At 39.5% G+C, this 20,755-nt stretch overlaps 1 protein-coding gene across 20 annotated transcripts in view; it reads left to right on the top strand.

Moving 5' to 3' along the window:
* The window catches only part of DST (dystonin), a 613,928-nt gene that overhangs the window by 519,687 nt on the left and 73,486 nt on the right, over positions 1 to 20,755 (top strand). For 16 of the 20 annotated variants that reach the window (XM_056565774.1, XM_056565763.1, XM_056565758.1 and 13 more), the window contains 8 exons: positions 259 to 418; positions 3,494 to 3,820; positions 5,203 to 5,287; positions 8,582 to 8,823; positions 8,936 to 9,142; positions 14,783 to 14,902; positions 14,994 to 15,101; positions 18,834 to 19,052. In XM_056565774.1, coding sequence (XP_056421749.1) covers positions 259 to 418; positions 3,494 to 3,820; positions 5,203 to 5,287; positions 8,582 to 8,823; positions 8,936 to 9,142; positions 14,783 to 14,902; positions 14,994 to 15,101; positions 18,834 to 19,052 — 1,468 coding nt within the window. The remainder of the gene's footprint in view (positions 1 to 258; positions 419 to 3,493; positions 3,821 to 5,202; positions 5,288 to 8,581; positions 8,824 to 8,935; positions 9,143 to 14,782; positions 14,903 to 14,993; positions 15,102 to 18,833; positions 19,053 to 20,755) is intronic. The other 4 variants (XM_056565776.1, XM_056565768.1, XM_056565769.1 and 1 more) reach the window with 1 other exon arrangement.

Raw genomic sequence — 20,755 nt, 5'->3', positions numbered from 1 at the left:
GTCAGGCAGAATATGCGTCACATTTGTCAAAGACACTTTCACTTATTTTTTTACAGGGTTTTCAGCCAAAAAGATAATGCATGCCATTTAGGACTCCTTTCCTGAAATGTTTAAAACACATTATAAATGTAGTATAAGGGATATGTGCCAATTTTGTGGTCCACTCTGATCCAGAATCCTGATTCATTTTGGGTTAGTAAATCTCACCAAACAGTAATTTTGCACTGTTACTATAAACATACTATTTACATGTTTTAGAAATCGCCAGCTGGAGGGTATATTGGTTGTTGCCAAACAGTTTCACGACACATTGGAACCTTTGTCAGATTGGCTCAGTAACACAGAGAAGAAGCTTACCAACTCTGAGCCTATAGGAACACAGACACCTAAACTCCTTGAGCAGATTGCCCAGCACAAGGTAAGACTACAAATGTATTTGTACTAAGCTTAATAAAAACTTGTACTGACTTATGCAGTGGATTTTTGAAGTACCACATACCACTGGTGCAGTTGCTGACAAGTATTTGACTTTTTAAAATTACATTGAGCTACAAATACTGCACAGAGATGTTTAAATAGATGCCCTTCCAGCAATAGCCATCTCATCTAATGCTGTACAACTTGTTTTCCCCAAAAGAAGAAATTGGAGCACAGCTGTCCCATACAAGTCAGATTTGTCAGCAGAAACATCAGCCAAATTATTGTCTACTTATATGCAGTGCATTCAGAAAGTTTAAAGGGATACTCTGCCGCACACATGTTATCCCCTATCCAAAGGATAGGGGATAAGATGTGACAGGGGTGCCTGCTCGGAGATTGCGGGGGTCGCGATCTCTGGGCCGGCACCCCCTGCCATTCGGGTCACAGAGCGAATTCCGCTCCGTGCCCGATGACTGGCGATGCAGGCCCCCTCCATTCCATTGTATGGGAGGAGGCTTGACGCCATACCACGGTTTTAGGTCCGGTCAGAAAACCGGATACAGGGCAAAAATGAGCCGACCAGAGTCACCATTTGACTCCGGTCAGCTCATTGAAATTAATTAAATACGGGCTGGGTCCGGCTGGGAAACGGGAGCGCCCGATTTTCGCTCCCCCCAGCAGTGTCCAGTTTCTGTATAGTCAAATTGTAGTGTGAACCCAGCCTATATCAAGTTATTTTTCAAGTTGTTTGGTTGTGCTTACATCATGTGTACTTCCCCCAAATTTATCAGAAAGGTGATTGTTCTTCCTAAAAAAAATAAGATCTAAGTAAAGTGTATTCTAGGCTAGATTAAGATTACACAAAAATTTGCGACAATTTTAAATTGGCTCATTTAATAAATCAGTTGATCTTAAATTAATTAGATACGGGCCGGGTCTTGCTGGGATACGGAAGCACCCGGTTTTCTCTCCCCCCAGCCAGATCTGGTTCCCGTACAATGATAAATTCCTCCCATGCACCCTAAGCACACAGCTAAGACAACACAGGAGTGGCTTAGGGACAACTATGTGAATGTCCTTGAAAGACCTAGCCAGAGCCCTTATTAGAACCCAGTTGAACATCTCTAGAGAGACCTGAATATGGTTTCCACCAATGGTTCCCATCTAACCTGACAGAGCTTGAGAGGACCTGTAGATAAAAATGTAAAAAAATTATCAAATCCAGAAAACTTTGTGACATCATACCCAAGAATACTGGAGGCTGCAATTGCTGCCAAATGGGTTTCCACTTAGTTCCAAGTAAAGGGTCTAAATACTTATGTCAATATTCACGTTTTTTTCCCCCATAAATTACCAAAGATTTGTAATAATCTGTTTTCATTTTGTCATTATGGGGTATGTGAGTTTGCGGGTTGTTTAGTGGGTGTTCACTCAAACCTATTGTTATCAATGCCCAAGGCCCTAATTAATTATATATATATATATATATATCTGTTTTTAGATTCTCTTTAACTGTCATGACCGACTGGGGGGGGACAGGGAGAGTGAGCCCTAAGCTGTCCCTAATAACACTCTCCCTGTCTACTTGCCTATCCGCCCTAAACAGTTGGTCATAGGACAGAAACAGAACAGGAATACAAAAACCAGAACAGATAATCCAGAGAGGATACAAATACTAACAGGGCAGAATATAGTGTATTAACAAACATATAATGGATTAACAAACAGTTCACAAACCGGAATCCAGATGAATGGCAGATATGAATAAATGAACTAGACAAGGTGAAAAATTAGTAAACAGCAGAAGCCAGGAAATGCAGGGGATGAACAGAAGAACTGAATGTAAAACACAAAACTGATCAGGATCATAGAACACTGTTCACACTGGACTAAGATAACATGAACTTCATAAAAACCGATACAAGAAAACCAAACTCTACAACGTAGAGGAACACTTGTCAGGATACTAGACAGGATATTTTTCAAGATACAAAAGAGGATATATTTCAAGATACAAGACAGGATAAATTCAAAACCAAACTCCTCTATGTGGAGAGACAGGACATGATTCTCACAGTGTGAACACAAACTAAGCAAAGCAGAACGGAAATACAAATCCTAAAAACAGACAGAAGTCCTTAAAATTGAGCCGACTAAAATCTAAATCAAACAGGCATTACCATGGTTAAAACTCAGATAAATACTAAGACAGACAAAAGCAAGGTGCATCATAAAACAGACATCATAGTAGCATTATTGAACAAATAACCAGCACAGAGTTCAGGAAAGCTCGGGTTTAAATATCCCCACCCGAGCAGTCATTGGCTGAGAGCATTAACTATTCCCCATCCAAGGGGAATATCACCTAAACTGATAATACACACAAACAAGGTCTGAAAAGTGCCTAATGTCTGAATAGACACCTAAAACAGAATAATACAAAAACAGGCATTACATTAACACAATCAAATAGAATATAGGGTAGTTGACCACACACAAGTGGATACGACAGATGTCCCCTTCAGATGTTCTATCAATAATGGGAACAAATGATAGTTTGGAGGAGCTTGATCAACATACCGTACTTCAGTAAAGTGTAGGTGAGCTAGAGACAAGAAGCCCCACGTCTTTCCATGATTCATCAGATCAATTAGAAAAAATGTAGCTACTTCCATGTCACTTGGGTGCAGTAAAATACAATCAGCCAATACTTGTGTTTCTGTGTATATAAGAATGATTTCCATTTTACAAATAAAAATCTATCTTCAGATTGTGATACGACCTGGTCTTAATCTGGTCTTAATGGTACTTCAAGAATCACTTGCTCTATCTTTAGAACTAACAGACTTTGCTGGTTCCGCTTGCAGACTACAGCTAAAGAATGTTAATCTCTGCGCTGTGTGTTTGATCTGACAAGCTGCACATGAAGCTCCTTCTTTCTTTTCTCACCTCCTGATTAAACTAACAATCCCTGCTGATTGAATTTTCCATTCCTCATTTCCATTCTTTCTTTTGGCCACATTTTCCTTTGTTTATTATATATATTTTATTTTATTTTCATCCCCTCATTTAGGCATTACAAGAAGACATTACAGCTCATAACACCATCTTGCACCAATCTCTGAGCATTGGCCAGTCTTTAAAAGCCTTAAGTGCCAGGGAAGAGAAGGACATGGTTCAGGAAAAATTAGATATTTGCCAATCCCGATTCATGGAGATCCAGGAGAGAAGTAGCAGGAGGGGGGAACTTCTGCATCAGGCAAACTGCAATGCTCAGATATTTGGGGATGATGAAGTTGAGCTCATGAACTGGCTGACTGAAGTACATGACAAGCTGAGCAAACTGTCTGTCCAGGATCACAGTACAGATGTACTCACCAGACAACACACTGAGCTGCTGGTATTTTATGTTTGTTTTATGTTTCTTTTCCTTTGGTTCCCCCTTCATATACATGTATTCATTTTTTGTTAATCCATGAATCTACTGGGACAAGTATTTACTGTATTTTCCATTCATGTTTTTTCACAAAACGTAACCTAGATATACAGTTTTTATACCGCCTCATTAGTCCTCTGAAGACAACTTAATAAGAGAGGATTTCTGCCTGTCTTGGTTATTTCTAGACTTTAAAAAAAAAAACATTCACTACTGGAAGTCTTTAAGGATAATTTGCTGGACTTTGTGCCCTGGGTGCTTCTGCATTAAGAGGATTATTCAGAATATTAGCTGATAATTGTTTTGCTGCATCTGATGCTTAAGGGGAGGGGGTGGATCAAGAATATCAAGAATATAAAATAGGCATAATCTTATTCATCATATTTATTTAATTTTACTGTAGAGATTAGAATTTGGAGAGGTTAGTCTCTTTCACACTTGTGTAAGTAAAGTTCATCAGAGTTTTTCATAGGGCCTGTGTTATTTTGATGGCTAAAAACATATTAAACATTTTTTTTTATCATGTAGTGATTGCCATTTAAACATTTTTTAAAAGCTGTAGCGGAATTAAACTTCTAACCCAACCCCTACAAAATGCTCTAGTAAACAAAAGAAAAAGGATCCACTTGTATTCTTAAATAATATAAAATATTTTCATTTGAAAACTTGGAGCCAGATTTTCACCACAAAAAAACGGACTCCAACTCCACAATTCTGACTCCACCTCCACAATTCTGACTCCACCGCCACAATTCTGACTCCTCAGCACTGACAAATGATTTAAGAAGGTATTTATTTAAGAAGGGATCATATCTATTTACACCAATAACATATCTGTTATTGGTGTAAATGTAAGAACCTGTACAATATGATTAAAATGTTCATTTTTAATTAATGGCATTAAAAAATGAAACAAATTTTTTTGCATAATTTCTAATTTCCCCACTCTCAAAAACTGTATTCTGGCAAAATTGTGCGGCCAATAATGAATAGACCCTATAGACATTTTTCACCACGTTTTACTGTGTTTGTAACACAAATTGTTGTAATGAGAGGCCTAAGTCCTAGGTCACTAGTGGCTCAGATGTTGCAACGCTGTGCCCACTCTAGCAAGAGTTATCCTATATCCTACATTTTTATAATGATACAAATATAAGGTTTTGGCAAAGAGCTATTAGAACTTGATTTTTGTAACACAGTAAGTGATTTACACTTACATTGGTAGACACAACTGTCAGTTAATTTTAATTTTGTTTTGTTTATAAAAAATGTTTTAAATATTCTTTTTTATGCCACAAGTTCTGTAAACTAAGCTGAATAGATTTTACTATTCTTTTTTCTGGTAGCTTCTTCAGGAAGACATTTTGCTGAGAAAACAAAATGTTGATCAGGCCATTCAGAATGGATTAGAGCTACTAAAACATACAACAGGTAAGTGATGGGCATTTTCCTGTGTTTGTATTTTGGCTTTAAAGGGGAACTCTGGTGGAAACAAGTGGAAAACAAATGTTTTCAAATCAACTGGTGCCAGAAAGATAAACAGATTTGTAAATTATTTATATTTCAAAATCTAAAGCCTGCCAGTACTTATCAGCTGCTGTATACTACAGAGAAATTTGTATAGTTCGTTCCAGTCTGACAACAGTGCTCTCTGCTGACACCTCTGTCTGTGCCAAGAACTGTCCAGATTAGAAGCATATCCCCATAGCAAACCTCTCCTACTGTGGACAGTTCCTGACACGGACAGAGGTGTCAGCAGAGAGCACTGTTGTCAGACTGGAAATAACTTCACAATTTTCTCTGTAGTATATCTGTAGTATACAGCAACTGATAAGTAAATAGAAGTAATTAACAAATCTGTTTAACTTTCTGGCACCAGTTGATTTGAAAAAATTTTGGGAGTACCCCTTCAAGCCCAACCCACACCTGGATCATATGGCTCAAACTAAAATCAATAGGATCCAGACCCGTGTTTAGGCTGTCATTTATGACTGTAATACAGCTGCACATGCACCCACATATTATGGTATCATGAAACTGGCTGTAAGCTGGGTTACTACACACGTTTTTATGGCTTTTTTTATTGCCTCTGCATTTTTTTTAGACAAAGTCAGAAGTGGATCCAGCAGGAAGGAGAAGTACAAGTCCTTCCTTTATATTTCACATTCCTTTTGAATCCACTTTTGGCTTTCACTCAAAAACTGCAGTGGCAGTAGTCCACAAAATGCCAGAAAAAACCTGTGTGGAAACATAGCCTAAGGCTATTCCAGAAAAAATGCCAGTGCAATTTCCTACGTCTGCCATTTTTTCTGGCATTTTTGGCCCCTTTGGCGTTTTTTTTTTTTTTTCAAAATTTGTTGCGTACGAAAAAAAAAAAAAAAATTTAAGGGATGCAGTAGGGATGGGATAGAAATGTATGTAACAAAATTTTTATTCTCTATAACGAAATTTTAATTAATTTTTAATAAAGTGTGTGTGTTTCACTTTTTTTCCAAAATTTTTTACATTTTTAAGGTAGTACTACTCCTACTAGCATGGAACAGACTGTTCCATGATAGGAGTAGTAGTACCTGTACTAATAGACATATCGCCCCGGCTGTCACTCTTGACATCCGATGCGATCGTCCATAATATAGCAGAGATGCGGAGTGGCTCTATACAGCGCTCGCATCTCTGCACTATACTCCTGGCCGGCCAGTGATGTGAACAGAAATTCACATCACTCATTCATATTTTCCACCCAGAGTGGGGATTGGCCGGATGGTGGCAGCCAATCCCCGGAGTATAGTGCAGAGATCCGAGCACTGTATAGAGCTGCTCCGCATCTCTGCAATAGATAGGACGAACGCATCGGGTGTCGGGTGATCTGTCCTTAACTGCAGGTACTACTGCTCCCAACATGGAGCTGCATTAATAGACAGATTGCAGCGAGTGTAACTTCTGTCACTTGTTGCGATCTGTCTATTAATGCAGGTACTACAGCTCCCAGCATGGAGCAGAGTGTGCTCCATGTTGGGAGCAGTAGTACCTGCAGTTAAGGAAAGATCACAGCGAATGACACACCTGACACTCGCTGTGATCCTCCTGTATGTATAGATGTGGGCGGCCGCTCTTCTGTGGTCCCCTGCACTGCCGTATATATACACCTATTCATATATCCCACAGAGAGCTGTGATTGGCTGGAACCATCTTGCCAGTTACAGCTCTCTGTGGGAAATATAAATAGGTGTATATATACGGCAGTGCGGGGGACCATAGAAGAGCGGCCGGCCGCATCTATAAATTATACAGAAGGATCGCAACAGACCCGGGGCGATCTGTCAATTAGTACAGGTACTACTAGCCCCATCATGTTATAGTGTGTTCCATGCTGGGAGTAGTAGTACTACCTAATAAATGAAAAAGAAAAAAAAGTGAAACGCACACACTACATTTTATTGTCTACTACATTTTGTGTGCCCTGCCTGCCCACATAAATTGAGCCCTGTTTAAAAATTTATAAAAATTTTGTTATAAAAAAGATAAATTTCGTTCTATACAATTTTTTCCATCACTACTGTATCTTTTTTCTTATTATTTTTTAATGGTACCCTACCGAATTTTATTAAAAAAGTTATCTCCATCACTTTTTTTGGATCGCTAAAGTCCCCAAAAAAAAGAATAAAAACCACCTGCAAAAACGCCAAAAAGTTAAAACCCAAATGGCGTTTAGACTTCTATGGGAGAAAAATGCCACGATTTCAGGGAAAAAAACGCCATAGGCTCAACATGCTGCGATTTTACAAAACCACCAAGGAGCTGAAAGAGTGAAAAAACGCCAAAAGGATAAAAAAAAAAAAAACGCCCAACTGAAAAACGCAAAGTGGAAAAAGAATTTTGCGATTTCTTATTGATTTACAGCTAACATGTGGCCGCAGTGTTTTTTGGCCGAAAAAACGCCATTTGGCTGAATTGGCGTTTTTCTTGGCGTTTTTTCCCCCCAAAAAAACAAGTGGAATTCCAGCCTAAGGCTAAGTTTTTTTTTCTGGCAGTTTTTGGAAAGCTGCCAATGCAGTTTTTGAGCCAAAGTCAGAAGTGGATCCATAAGGGAGGAGAAGTGTAAGTCCTTCCTTTATATGTCCCATTCCTTTTTTTATATACATTTCTGGCTTTGGCTCAAAAACTGCAGTGGCGGTATTCCCAAAACTGCCAGAAAAAAACCCAAGTGGAAACTTAGCCTTAGGCTGCATTCACACCTCGTTTTTTACATACGGGTGCCAGATCCGGCTGGGGGAGAGGAAAACTGGGCGCTCCCGTACCCCGTGACTCCATTTACTTTAATGAGCCGACCGGAGTCAAGTGGTGACTCCGGTCGGCTCAGTTTTGACCCGTATCCGGTTTTGGACCGGACCTAAAACCGTAGTATACTACGGTTTTAAGTCCGGTCAGGAAACCGCATACGGGTCAAAACTGAGCCGACCGGAGTCACAGTTTGACTCCGGACGGCTCATTAAAGTAAATGGAGTCACGGGCTGATCCGGCTGGGGTACGGGAATACCGGCACCCGTATGTAAAAAACGAGGTGTGAATGCAGCCTAAGGCTGGTTTTAGTCACAGGATGTAAATATAGACATTTATAATCCCCTAGTGAACACACGCTAAACATAGTTTTGAGGGTTATGATACCATTAGCATAGTTTGTACACCAGGTTATATAATTTTTTTTTTCTTTTTTTCCTTACTTAGGTGATGAAGTTGTTATTATTCAGGAAAAATTGGATGGAATAAAATCTAGATATTCTGAAATCACAAAGCTGAGTTCTGATGTTTCTAAAGTATTAGAACAGGCCTTAAAGCTTGCAACACAGTTCCATTCAACTCACAATGAGCTGGGTAGGTGGCTGGACAAAGTGGAAGTAGAGCTAAAGAGCTATGAAACACAGGACCAAAAACCAGAAGAAATGAATACTGTTCAACAGAGAAAAAAGGTAGATTGTGCCATACCTACATTTTTGTGTCTGTAACCAACACATTATAATAGGGGAAGACATAAATCAGCCCCTGTAGATAATGCAATGTATATTCTATTTTCTTTTATAGGAACTACAGTTAGAAGCCAGGACAAATAAAGCATTTCTGGACTCCTTGAATGAGGTTAGCGGCTCATTGCTGGAGTTAGTGCCTTGGAGAGTAAGAGGAGGCCTTGACAGGATGGTAACAGAAGACAATGAGCGCTACAGATCAGTAAGCGACACCCTAACCCAAATGGTGGAAGAGATAGATGCTGCCAGATTACGATCTCAGCAGGTATAGAACAACTATTGATTCCTCTGAATTATGTTTCTGCTGATTCGATATGCACAGACAACAAAGGGTGGCTTGAAAAGAATTGTAATGGGTGAGATATTTAGAGGCAGGGCATAGCTAATCTGTATATTGTGAGCACCATCTGGCTTCATTGTCCACAGAGCATCCTAAAATAGCATGCCTTCTCAGATAAGGCAATAAGAAAGATAACAGTCATGGTATACTACTATGTATCATTCCACTAATCCTTTATTTATAAAACTCGTAGACTTCCTCCATTAGACTTGACAGAGGTTTTACAAAGTATTCATTTGACAAGAATGGGATTAAAGGTGTCCTGCACCTGTTTGTTTTGATTAATCCATAGTAATACAAAAATCCCATCCCTAGGTTTAGGGATTTTACTTGGTGCAGGTTCCTGTATGTAAATATATAGCAAGCATTGAAACACTGATGAAATGCTCAAAAGATGTATTCTAGAAGTGTAATTACCAGGTACAATACTGGTTAAAAATTCACAAAGATGATTTGTTGATCAGGGGTAATATTTGATGACTTTGCATTTTAGTATTATAGTCTACTTTTAGTACATTTTACTCATTTGTGTAACTTATATGTGTGTGGGTAACAGGAGACAATTTTGTGACACTTATTTACTTTGGTTGAAAGTGTTAAGAAACCCTTTTCCATGAATGGCTTTGATAGAATACATTTACCATTTATCATCTTAAACATGTTGGCTGGATTTCTAGAGAATCTACCTCATACATTATAGTTTAGAGTTATTTGTTGGTTTCAGATGTTTCCTTATCTCTTATAGACTGCTTTATTGTCAGTACAGTGGTCCCTTAAGTTACAATATTAATTGGTTCCAGGACGACCATTGTATGTTGGGACCAGAACTCTATGGAAAGCTGGTAATCGGTTCTGAAGCCACCAAAATGTTATCCAAAAAATAGGAAAAAAGTGAGGATTAAAGAAAAATAAGTAGATAACTAATATAGATAAAGCAAGTCCTTACATTTGACAGTAAGAAAGATCTGCTGGGAGCTGTAAATCACTGTCTTTTTCAGTGTTTCCCAACCAGGGTGCCTCCAGGTGTTGAAAAACTACAACTCCCAGCATGCCCGGACAGCCTTCGGCTGTCCGGGCATGCTCCGAGTTCTAGTTTTGCAACAGCTGGAGGCACCCTCTTTGAGAAACACTGGTCTATGTAGAGGACAGAAGCTTCTTCAGGGTCCTGTACAGAACACGCAATGTCCTAAAGAAAGGAAAATGGAGCCGCCCTCACCTGATGTCCAAAGGAGAAGCTAACCCTGGTACAGTTAAAGAGTACAGAACATGTAATACCTCCCTGTACTGTAGGGGGCGCTATCAGATACCAGTCAGTGCATACACTTCAGTAATACAGCTAAAGAGTACAGAACATGTAATACCTCCCTGTACTGTAGGGGCGCTACCAGACACCAGTAAGTGCATACACTTCAGTAATACAGGTAAAGAGTACAGAACATGTAATACCTCCCTGTACTGTAGGGGGCACTACCAGACACCAGTAAGTGCATACACTTCAATAATACAGGTGAAGAGTGCACAACATGTAATACCTTCCTGTACTGTAGGGGGCGCTATCAGACACCAGTCAGTGCATGCACTTTAGGAATACAGGGGTTTTTAACCAGTGAAGTATCCATTCTGATTGGTCGGTTCTTCCAGCCACTGACACGTTTCGCAGATTCCATAGCATTGTATGTTGAGTCTGGTTTCAAGTTACAATGGTCCAGAAAAGACCATTGTATGTTGAAACCTTTGTATGTTGAGGCCATTGTAAGTTGAGGGATCACTGTACATGTATTTCACCCCTTACAATCAACACAAGAATTTCTGAATATAGTGTTCCCTCAAGTTGCAATATTGATGCATAATCGAATGACTATTTAAAGGTATAAATATTATAAAGTGACGATAAAGAACTGTAAACAGATAACTATAAGGTATAAATATTGTAAAGAGACTATAATGAACAATAAACAGATAACTATAAGTTATAAATATTGTAAAGAGACTATAATGAACAATAAACAGATAACTCTAAGTTATAAATATTGTAAATAGACTATAAAGAATAATAAGCAGCTAACTCTAAGTAAGAAATATAGTAAAGAGACTGTTAAGCAGATGACTAAAACAGATACAGAAAATCCTTACATATAAAAGTAATAAGAGCTGCTGGGAGATGCGAAATCTTGTTTTATGTACATAGCTGGAGCTTTCAAGTGTCTCCAATTGTACTTTTTGTGAAATATTCATGAATTGGAATAAAGTCCAAACATTCTACCTTGTCTGTGCTGTCTACAAATACATTTAACTTTTAACTTTTTTATTCTCTTGGGGGAGATTTATCAAAACCTGTCCAGAGGAAAAGTTCCTGAGTTGCCCATAGTAACCAATCCGATGGCTTCTTTTATTTCTCAGAGGCTTTTTAAAAATGAAAAAAGTGACCTTATTGGTTGCTATGGCCAACTCAGGAACTTTTCCTCTGGGCAGGTTTTGATAAATCTACCCTGAAGAGAATAAAAAAGTTAAAAGTTAAATGTATTTGTAGACAGCACAGACAAGGTAGAATGTTTGGACTTTATTCCAATTCATGAATATTTCACAAAAAGTACAATTGGAAACACTTATAGGTTTTATTGGAACATACAAAACTTTTAAAATGGTTTATTGACACAACTTCTTTGAAATAGTTATGTACAATCGGAAGGTTTTCTGACCCCTTTACTTTTTTCACATTTTGTTATGTCGCTGCCTTCTGCTAAAAGTAAAAAGTCTAATTTTCCAACATCAGTCTGCACCCAGTATCCCAAAATGAAAGAGTGAAAAATGAATTTTAGAAATTTCTGAAAATGTAATAAATAGAAAAAGGAGAAAAAACTAAAATGGGAGGCTCCCATTTCTCCTGATTACTTTTGGGATCTTTCTTCCCCCTAATTGGAATCACCTGTGGTAAATGCAGGCGAGTGAAAATTATTTAGAAAGACACAGCCCTGTCTTAATTATGTCTTACAGCTGATATTGGATATCAGGGCAAATGCGTAGCCAAAAGGAGGAAACAACTGCCCGTAGAGCTCAGAGACACTAATATTGTGTGGAGATTCAGATCTGGTGAATGGTACAAAAAGTTTTTGCTGCACTCAAAGTTTCCAATAGGACAGTGGCCTCCATGATCCTTAAATGTTAGACGCAATCTTCCTAGAGCTGGCTGCCCAACTACACTAAGTAAAAGGGGAAAGGACCAGCAATAGTGGCCATTGGTCACTCTGGCTAAAGTCCAGAGATCCTGTGTACAGAAGGAAGACGTAATGTCACGCCACGCCCCCTCGTGATGTCACGCCATGCCTCCTCCATTCATGCCTGTGGGAGATGTTTAAGGCCGGAATACCCCTTTGACTTTTTGGCCTCAATTCTAAGCTTTATGTCTGGAGGAAACTGCTCAATACCTGCCATATACCATCCCTACAATGTTCCGAACGCTGGACCTGGTGCCCGGAGCTCGTGATGTCATAGCCCTGCCCCCTCATGAAGTCACACCCCGCCCCCTCAATGCAAGTCTATGGGAGGGGTGTGACAGCCATCACGCCCCCTCCCATAGACTTGCATTGACGGGGCAGGAGGTGACATCATGAGGGGGCGAGGCTATGACGTCACGAGCTCCTGGCACCAAATGCTGAGCAGCAGAGTACCCCTTTAAGGGTACGTTCACATGTATGTAGATTTGATGTGCAGGATTTGATGCACAGGATTTGCTGCTGCAGATTTCAATGTAAACTAAATGACTGAGCACAGCTTCGAATCTGCAGTTACAAATCCTGTGCATCAAATCTGCGCAGGAACCTGTATGTGTTAATGTACCCTAAACTAGTTATAGATGAAAAGAATACTGTCCATGGATAAAATAGGAACAGTGTCCTTCAACTGTCAGAATGAGCTTTGATGTCTGTCAGAAAAAACAACAATACAAGAAGTGAAAAGAAATGTTATATGTTCAGATACATATTTGAAGGACAAGGAGATGTAAAGTGTCCAGAAGGACCAGGATCACTGGAGCTGACAAGAATATTATCACTGGAGAATGTTCATCTTACCTCGGGATTATACTTGTTCTGCAGGCAGAAATGTCACAGTGAAAGGATGCTTTATATACAGCAGAATTACTTTTACTGTATTCTTTGTAATACACAGAAGGTCATTATGTAACATGATCACATTAGATTAGAGGGAAAAAAACATTACCCTGGTCATTCACGGTTATTTCTTTTCAATATTATGCTTTAAAAGGAGAATCAGGAATGATTTATTATGTAGATGAAATAGTATGGACAGTGTGTGTGGTGTTGTTCTACCATGATAGAATATCATATTTATGCTGTAAATATGTTTCTTCACCTTCACACTATAGCCCACTTTAGAACTGGAGGAGATGTTTTTGTTTCATGAGGAAACCAAGGCTGGTACTGACACTAATACATACATAATAGATAAGTATGCACGATGACCCCAACACCAACACTGCAGGGGCATTGTATACTGCCAGTATAGCAGTTTTCATTTGAACCTCAGTGCCCCTCCTGTGTATGGCTGGGCCTGGTGTTGCAGCTCTGGTTATTTATTTGAATTATTGAACAGGGCTGAGCCACTGTAGTAGACAGTAGTAGTAGTCGGCTACTACTACATTACACCGGCACCTAGGTGTCACAGTGAAGGATGTTGAGGCTGCCTCCCATGTGATTGGACTACAAGTATCAGCGAGTCTAAAGGCGTTGTGCCTTCAGCAAAACTAAACACGGTAAGGGGGATTTGTTTGCGCATATCGTGCTCCACCCTAATAATACTCCACTAGGAGCGCACCTCGTTTCTCTTTTCCCATTTTTCTTACTGTAGTAGACAGGACCTAATAAGAGGAGTGGCACTGTTTTGGAAAGAAAAAGCAGACCGGTTCTTAGTCAAGTAATCCAGGTTTATTGAAGACTAACTTGAGAATCCTAGCAGTAGCTCTTTTACTTTTCTCAGGTGCTAGAACTGTGCACATTGGTTTGTTGCTAAGCAACTGCCAAAACACTCCATTAATTAATTGTCAGTTATTATGTAGGTGATTTAACAGTTCCACTCGCCATCTATTTAATATACACCTATGTCGATATATCTATTGAGCTGTGGCATCGTCTGTGACTATTGCTCGATATTTGCCACTGCCTAAAACCACAGATCGAAAGAATTAATCAGTTGGGAGTTCTACAGATTTGTCTAGAAATAACAAAACATTTTATGACTGGAGTACTGATTTTTTTTCTTTCTCAAATATCTTCCGTTTGTGTTTTTTTTGTAATTGTGCTGTTTTATAGTATAATGTCTATAATTTTCTATGCTGTTAATACTATTGAAAGGTTAAAAATAGATTGTTTATTTTGGTGTGTTCACATTTGTATAGTTCAAGCACCCGTCATGTTCTGAGCGATTTGCTTTTAAGCATTTGGCAATATGACAACACTGTTCCTGTAATGAAATGTGTTATTACTTTATAGCCATGCAGAAAGCCTTATTGCAGCATTATGTCATGTAATCACATTTCTATGGTTTCAGTTCAAGCTGGCTGTGGGTACAGAGCATACATGGATTGAGGATACTAAAAAGAAAATAATGGCTCTCGGTCACATTAGACTTGAGCAAGACCAGACCATGGCTCAGCTACAAGTTCAAAAGGTAATGAAATGTGCTTAAGATGTCAGGTGACTAGCTCCAAACCAATGTGCAATTATTTCACAGCAACTGATAAACATTTGTCTTTTACCAGGGTTTCACCATGGAGATTTTAAGACACAAGGATACGATAGATGAACTAGTCAAATCAGGACATGACATTTCAAGCTTTTTCAGTGAAGATGAAAAACAAACTATGCAGGTATGTTACGTTCCATACTAGTGAAAATAGTGAAAGTGGCCACATACAATCATTCAGCGAATGGTCATCTCATCAGTGATCATTTCAAAGACAAAGCCATACACAATATAGTCCATATTGGCCATCACAGTAGTTCACACTGGCCATACATAGTTAAATATTTTATAAGTTTGAAAAAAGACAAGAGTCCATTAAGTTCAACCTATAACCCTGTGTTGATCAAGAGGAAGGTAAAAAAAAAAACCTCATGAGGCTGATGATGACTGCCCCATAACAGAGGAAAAATTCTTCCCAAATGCCAAATATGGCAATCAGAATAAATCCCTGGATTAACGTCCAACTGTCATAAATCTATTAACCATAACTTGTATATATATTATAATACATTATCAGGCAAAAGAAAAAAAAAACAGTCCTTCTGGAAACATTCTTTTAACCATAGATCATTCCTAGACCAAAGATCTTTTCAGAAAAAAAAAAACTTCTTTGCAAATAATGACAGTCTGTCATCTGTAGTATAGTTAAACTTCACTCACTGAACAATTATTTCATTTGAAATCAACAGTTTTTTTTAATCAACTTTGTCCATGTTACCCTAATACTCTTATGGAGTCCACCTGCTCATCAGATTACCCCTGACTTGTTTTACCCCTTTTTTCCTTTCCTTTAAGCCTGTTACTTTTTATAGTATGTTTATCTTTTTACACATGCAGGGGTGTGGAAATTGATAAAAAAAACTACTTGTCCATGGGACTAAAATGGAGCAAAATCTACTTGTCCCTCATGACGATCCACTTTTCCGGGCCAATCTTAGCTTTTTTCCTCCTCGCCCTATAATATCCTTAACTACCTGCTATAATGATACCTTATAATTTTTCAATAACATATTCTCCGAAACAAAAAACAAACAAACAAAAAAAAAAAAATATATATATATATATATATATATATATATATGTATATATATATATATATATATATATAATTGGTGAAGTGAAATTGAAATAGTAAAAGATAATTTAGCAAATTTGGTGATTTTCTTTTCTACGCCATTTACCTTGTGGTTGAGCTAACATGTTAGTTTGATACTTAAGGCCGGCCTGATTACAGAAATACCAGATTTGTATCGTTTACGTCATGTTTTACTAATTAAAAAAAAATTCTGAACTTTTTCAAAAAATTTTAATTGCCATTTTTTGACCCCTGTAGCTTTAAAAATAATTTTTTTGCATACCAGGCTGTATGAGGGCCATAATCTGTTTTTTGTATTGGTACCATTTTGGTTTTGATCTGACTATCGCTTTTTAACTTTTTTCCTGGGATATTATAAAAATTATTATTCTGTGGTTTGGTATTTTTTTTTACATTTACATCATTTACCATATGGGATACATAATGTTATATTTTAATAGTTCGTACAATTACGCACGCAGCAATACTAAATATGTTTATTATTATTATGTTTACGTTTTTATATAGGAAAGGGGGTGATTTGAATTTTTAACATGGAAGGGGTTAATGTGTATCTTTTAAACTTTTATTAAAACTTTTTTTCTCTTTTTTACACTTTATTGGACTTTTAGGAGGAATCATTAGATTCATCATACAGATCAATAGAGTTCTATTGAACTCCATTGATCTGTGTGCTCTGTGATCCATTGATAGAGCTTAGCCCAGCCAGGCTCTATCAATGACAGAGCCACGGGACTGCAGGGAACAGAGGTAACCCTTCCGGCTAGCTCTATACTGGATCCCCCTCACGATCGCGCTGCGATGGGATGATCTAGCCCACCAGGGAGCATTCACATGTCCCTTTAGACGCAGCTTTGACAGCAGCGATCTAAAGGGTTAATAACCAGCCGCAGCGATCACCGCATGCTGGCTATTAGCGGCGGCCCCCGGCTACTGAAATCAGCCGGGGGCTACAGAGTATGGAGCGGGCAGAAGTCGCCGCACTTGTCAGGTCCGGCCCTGCTTGCCCGAAGCCGGGCTAAGGGCCAGAAAAATTCACCTGCCCGGTACTGCATGTCCCGGGCGTTGGGCGATAGGAATTCCACATTCCTGCACATGTATAGCAGCAAAGATTAGGATGCAATTAAAAGGAGACATACCTATGTTCTTCATAACTAGAAAGTGAGCATTCTGCCAGATTTTCCAGGGTTTGCCATTCTGCCTCAGCCTATAGTGCTATAAATATTAGGATGACTTGAGCTGTGCCAAGTAACTTGCCAACTCACTTTAAATGAGTTAGTATCTAACATCTAACAATATGTGTTAATCAGTTTTGACTACTATTTTATTTGCATGGACGCAACACAACCATTCAAGCTTTAGGCAAAGTGATATTTGACTTTTGGCTTTTGTTCGGTATAAGCTTATCTGAGGGAGGGACATAGCATGAATACTGGATTGCCTTGGATGTTTCATGTCTGGACAATAAATGTGCTGCACGTTCCAGGCCAAGAAGCTATCACACAAAAGATTCTTTCTAACCCTATCATTCCGATAGTGGTGATGAGTTTTGACTATCTGTCATTGCTGATTACTAGATAAAATGATATATCCAGATGTTACAGTGGTTTATGGCAAACCATGTTTTATATGTTTAGCCTAATAAAACTTACAAACATTTTAATAATGATGCATGTGAAGGTTTGTGCCAGTAGACAATATTCTCACATCAGAGCTTATGCAATAAGAATGCTAGTTCATAAAGGTTTATTGGAGAGGTCGATCGGTTTTCTGGGACTTTAATATTGAAGGCTTGACTATTAAAGGATTGACTATTAATATAAGATTGGCAGTACTCCTGGTACCCCCCCCCCCCTCTCAATCAGCTGACTGAAGGGGTTGCAGTGGTCTTTTTTTCGTTAACCAGGTACCCAGTATTATCGTTCAGTGCAGTACCAGCCACAGTTACTACAAACTGTACAGCGCAATACCTTGTAAACACCCTTGGACATGCCATATTGAAGGGCCTTCAATATTAAAATCCCAATACAATTGCTGATTGGCGAGGTACATTACAACCCCCCCCCCCCCTCCTCCATGCACAGCCTCAGCACTGGCACTACACAGTAAATGGGTCTGGAAGTGGTTGACTCTATTTGCAGTGTAGTAATGGTGCCGCATTACTTCAGCTGAGTTCCTGTTTACACAGTGATCAGAGCCAACTGCTTCTGACCCATTGCACTGTGTAGTGCCGGTGCTGCGACTGTGTTAAACAGATGATTGCTGGGGTGCTGGATGTTGGTACCATGCCAATCAGCAATTGCTAGCCTATCCTGAGGGCCATCAGTTGCATCTGCAAGCAAGCTAATTCCATTTAAAGGGGTGTTCCGGCCTTAGACCTCTTATCCCCTATCCAAAGCATAGGGGATAAGATGTCTGATTGCGGTGGTCCCGCTGCTGGGACCCCCCTGTGATCTCGGTGCAGCTCCCGGCATTCTGTGCCGGGCACTGCTCCCGAGACTGAGACTTGAAATCACGACACATCACGCCCCCTTCACTCATGTCTATGGGTGGGGGCATGGAAGCTGCACCGAGATCAGGGATAAGATGTATAAGGCAGAAATACCCCTTTAATCCCAGAGTACCCATTTAAGATCAAATGTATTTCATAGTAATATCATATTATTATCTCTCTCAAGAATAGAACATGTATCTGGTGATTGCCACGGTGCTGGAACAGTTTTTGGTATAACTGATATGTTTTTGTCTTTAATTATATAGAACAAGCTAACAAACCTGGTGGAGAGTTATGACAACATCTGTCACTTGAATGCTGAAAGGAACCTTCAGCTGGAACGAGCGGTGTCATTAGTGAACCAGTTCTGGGAAACCTATGAAGAACTGTGGCCATGGTTGACAGAGACCGAGAAAGTAATATCTGAACTGCCACCACCCGCTCTAAATTATGATACACTTAGAGAGCAGCAAGAAGATAACCGGGTAAGAACTGCTACTAGAGAAGTGTAAATTTGTAAATGGACTTTGTAACTTAAATGATACGTGTATAGATTTTTTCTCAAATCCAGTTCAATTCAATTGTTTATTTATTTATGTGCTTATTTATTTATTGATGTTTTATTCATGTTTTGTTGGAGCCATTCACCTCCTCTTTATTGCAGGAGGGGTATACTTATTAATCAAAGCAAACTACACTTGATACCACCAGCTACACAATGATATCACCAGCACCACCAGATAATCCTGCCCTCTCACTCTAGTCTGTACTGTCTACTCTGTTGTAGTCCAATTTTCTATTTTTCCTTGCAGGCTGCAAAAATTAGATACTATCTTTTTTTGCGATCTCCGTGCTGCTACACCGGCATTCTGAACATTATGTTCAGAACACTGGGTTTGGGCAGACGTGGCCCCCTTGTGACGCCATGGCACACCTCCTCCATTCATGTCTATAGGAGGTGATGTGATGGCTGTCAGGTGGCGGCATGGTGTGATGTCATGACCATGGCTGAGGGCTGATGTTGAGGAATAAAAAGCTTCACAGGTTGCCACTGGAGTCCTCTCCCATGACAACATCACAAAGCTTGTGGATGTTAGAGACCTTGCACTCCCCCCACCTTCCTTTTAAGGATTCGCCCCACAGATCCTCAAAAGATTTATGGCCTGGAGACATGCTTGGCCAGTCCATCACCTTTACCCTCAGCTTCTTTAGCTAGGCAGTGGTCATCTTGGGGGTGTGCTTGGGTTCATTATCATGTTGGAATACTGCCCTGCGGCCCAGTCTCTGTAGGGAGGGAATCATGCTTTTCTATAGTATGTCACAGTACATGTAGGCATTTATGGTTTCCTTAAATAACTGTAGCTCCCCAGTGCCAGCAGCACTCATGCACTCCCAGACAATGACACTCCCATCACGTGCTTGACTGTAGGCAAGACACACTTGTCTTCACCTGGTGGCCACCACACACACTTGTCACCATCTAAACCAAATAAGTTTATCTTGGCCTCATCAGCCCACATGACACAGTTCCAGTTAACCATGTCCTTTATCTGCTTGTAAACTGTTTGCATGCTTTCTTGGGCATCATCTTTAGAAGTTGCTTCCCTCTTGTAAGACAGCCATATAGAACTATGTGATGCAGTGTGCAGCATATGGTCTGATCTCTGACCGGCTGACCCCTTCATCCTCTTCAGCAAGGCTGGCAGCACTCATATGTCTGTTTTCCAAAGACAACCTCTGGCTATGATGCTGAGCATGTCCACGCAACTTCTTTGATCAACTATAGCAAGGTCTGTTCTGAGTGGAACCTGTCATGTGAAACCACAGTATGATCTTTCCCACAATGCTGCAGCCCAGTTTCAGGGTCTTGGTAATCTTCCTATAGCCTAGGCCATCTTTATGTAGAGCAATAGTTCTGCTTCAGATCCTCAGAAAGTTCTTTGCCATGCGGTGCCATGTGAACTTCCCGTGACCAGTATTAGAGAGTGTGAAAGCGATAACACCAAATTTAAGACACCTGCTCCCCATTCACACCTGAGACCTTGATATCTCGGAGGTACTCACATTTGTTGCCAAGGTTTAGATATTACTGGAAGTTATTTTGAGGGGATGTGTTGTCACATGAAAAAATATAATAAAATATTTACAAAAATGTGAGGGGTGCACTCACTCATGTGAGATACTGTAA

This window comes from Hyla sarda, chromosome 3 (genome assembly GCF_029499605.1).
Source record: "Hyla sarda isolate aHylSar1 chromosome 3, aHylSar1.hap1, whole genome shotgun sequence".
Lineage (NCBI taxonomy): Eukaryota > Metazoa > Chordata > Amphibia > Anura > Hylidae > Hyla > Hyla sarda.
Note: the sequence above shows the minus strand (reverse complement) of the source record. Positions and strands in the feature narration are given on the sequence as shown.